This window comes from Tetrahymena thermophila, assembly GCF_000189635.1.
Source record: "Tetrahymena thermophila SB210 genomic scaffold scf_8254537, whole genome shotgun sequence".
In the NCBI taxonomy this organism is placed as follows: domain Eukaryota; phylum Ciliophora; class Oligohymenophorea; order Hymenostomatida; family Tetrahymenidae; genus Tetrahymena; species Tetrahymena thermophila.
In genome coordinates this window covers 1-1,736 of record NW_002476309.1, presented here as the reverse complement: position 1 = coordinate 1,736, position 1,736 = coordinate 1, and the positions used below count along the sequence as shown (strand labels likewise).

The 1,736-nt window shown below is 21.9% G+C and overlaps 1 protein-coding gene across 1 annotated transcript; it reads left to right on the top strand. All coding sequences in view use genetic code 6, as the record gives it.

Annotated features, from left to right (window-relative positions):
• Positions 1-79: 79 nt before the first annotated feature.
• Positions 80-528, top strand: TTHERM_01923200 (kinase domain protein; the record flags this gene model as incomplete). The annotated part of the gene is made up of 1 exon (XM_001029003.4): positions 80-528. A coding segment is annotated over one exon (449 nt), but the record flags the coding sequence as incomplete, so codon positions are not given.
• Between the last annotated feature and the right edge of the window lie 1,208 nt (positions 529-1,736).

The window sequence follows — 1,736 nt, the reverse complement described above, 5'->3', positions numbered from 1 at the left end:
TGATTAATATAAAATATATTCTAAAAAAGTAATTATTTTTATTACTATCTGTAAATAAATATAATGAGTTTTTTTTTAGTCGGATTCTTACTCAGTTGGTTTACTATTAACATTGCTTGACAACTACTTAATTTTGAAAGAAATAGTAGGAGCTACATTCATAAATATGACTTTAGAGTAATATGACGAGCCTTTCAAAAAATAAAACATAAATATTAAGCAAAACACTGAAATATTTAAATTTATTAAACTTTTAGTTGTATGGGAAAGAGTCAGAAGAGCTTCTCTTTCTATCATTGTTGAATAAAATTCAAAAAAATTTAAATCAAACTAAAGTGAGATGAAATAAATTATATCATAGCATTCTTTAGATTCAAAATAAAATGCTGAAACTGTAAACATCGGATCTACTGCTCCATTAATTTCTTAAAATTAGATTCCAATTTAAGATATCAAGTAGATTAAGATAGAGAGTATGAAGGATTTGTATAAAATTACAGAATTTCATTATGTCGAAATATATTTAAGGTAATTATATTAAATTTCATTTAAATTAAAATTAAAATATCCAAAAATTATTGCTTAAGAATTCAAATAAAAGATTTAATTAACATTTTATTTTTAAAAGAAATTATAAATGATTTAATATTTAATCATTTATGATGGATTCTTTCTTTCTATAAAAAGTTAAAAACATTTTAAATTAAAGATAAAATTATTATCTATTATTACAATTTGTAATAAACAAATAAGTTTTATTATTTAGTTTATTAAAAAATATTTTGGGGTGGTTAGTAAAAATTGCAAATGCAAAAAAATCACAAAAACATAAAAATAATTAAAAAATGGTAAAAAATTTTGATAAATTTATAAAATCTAGCCCTCAAATTAAATATTGGTTAAAATAAAAGTTGTAAGAAAAAGGTATATTTGAAACTTAAAATAAAAATTATCTCATTTATAATAGAGTGTTTGTCATTTACTAACTTGCTTATTTACTTATTTACTTACTAACCAAATAAAATATAACGAATTTCTTTACCTACTTACTCATCACAACACAACTAAAATACTAACGAAAGCCATCGTTTTTTTACCATCCTTTCTCCTCCATATTTATTTATTTAATTCGTTATTTATTCTTATATTTAAAGTTCGAATAAAATTAGTGATGAAGGTGCAAAAGATTTAGGCACAGGAATAGCATAGTGCAAGAATATCACAACTTTGACGCTTAACTTACAGTAAAAATTTAATTTATTGATTGATAAACTAATAATAGAGAATGGAATATTTTAAGCTTTTGACATATTTATTAGCTAATTAAGCCAGCTTGCTTGTCATTTACTAACTTGTTTAATTACTTATTTACTTATTAACCAAATAAAATATAACGAATTTTTTTACTTACTTACTCATCACAACACAACTAAAATACTAACGAAAGCCATTGTTTTTTTACCATCCTTTCTCCTCCATATTTATTTATTTAATTCGTTATTTATTCTTATATTTAAAGTTCGAATAATATTGGTGCATATGGTGCAAAAGATTTAGGCACAGGAATAGCCTAGTGCAAGAATATCACAACTTTGACGCTTGAATTATTGTAAAAATTTAATTTATTGATTGATAAACTAATAAAAAATAGAATATTTTAAGCTTTTGACATAGTTATTAGCTAATTAAGCCAGCTTGCTTGTCATTTACTAACTTACTTATTTATTTATTTACTT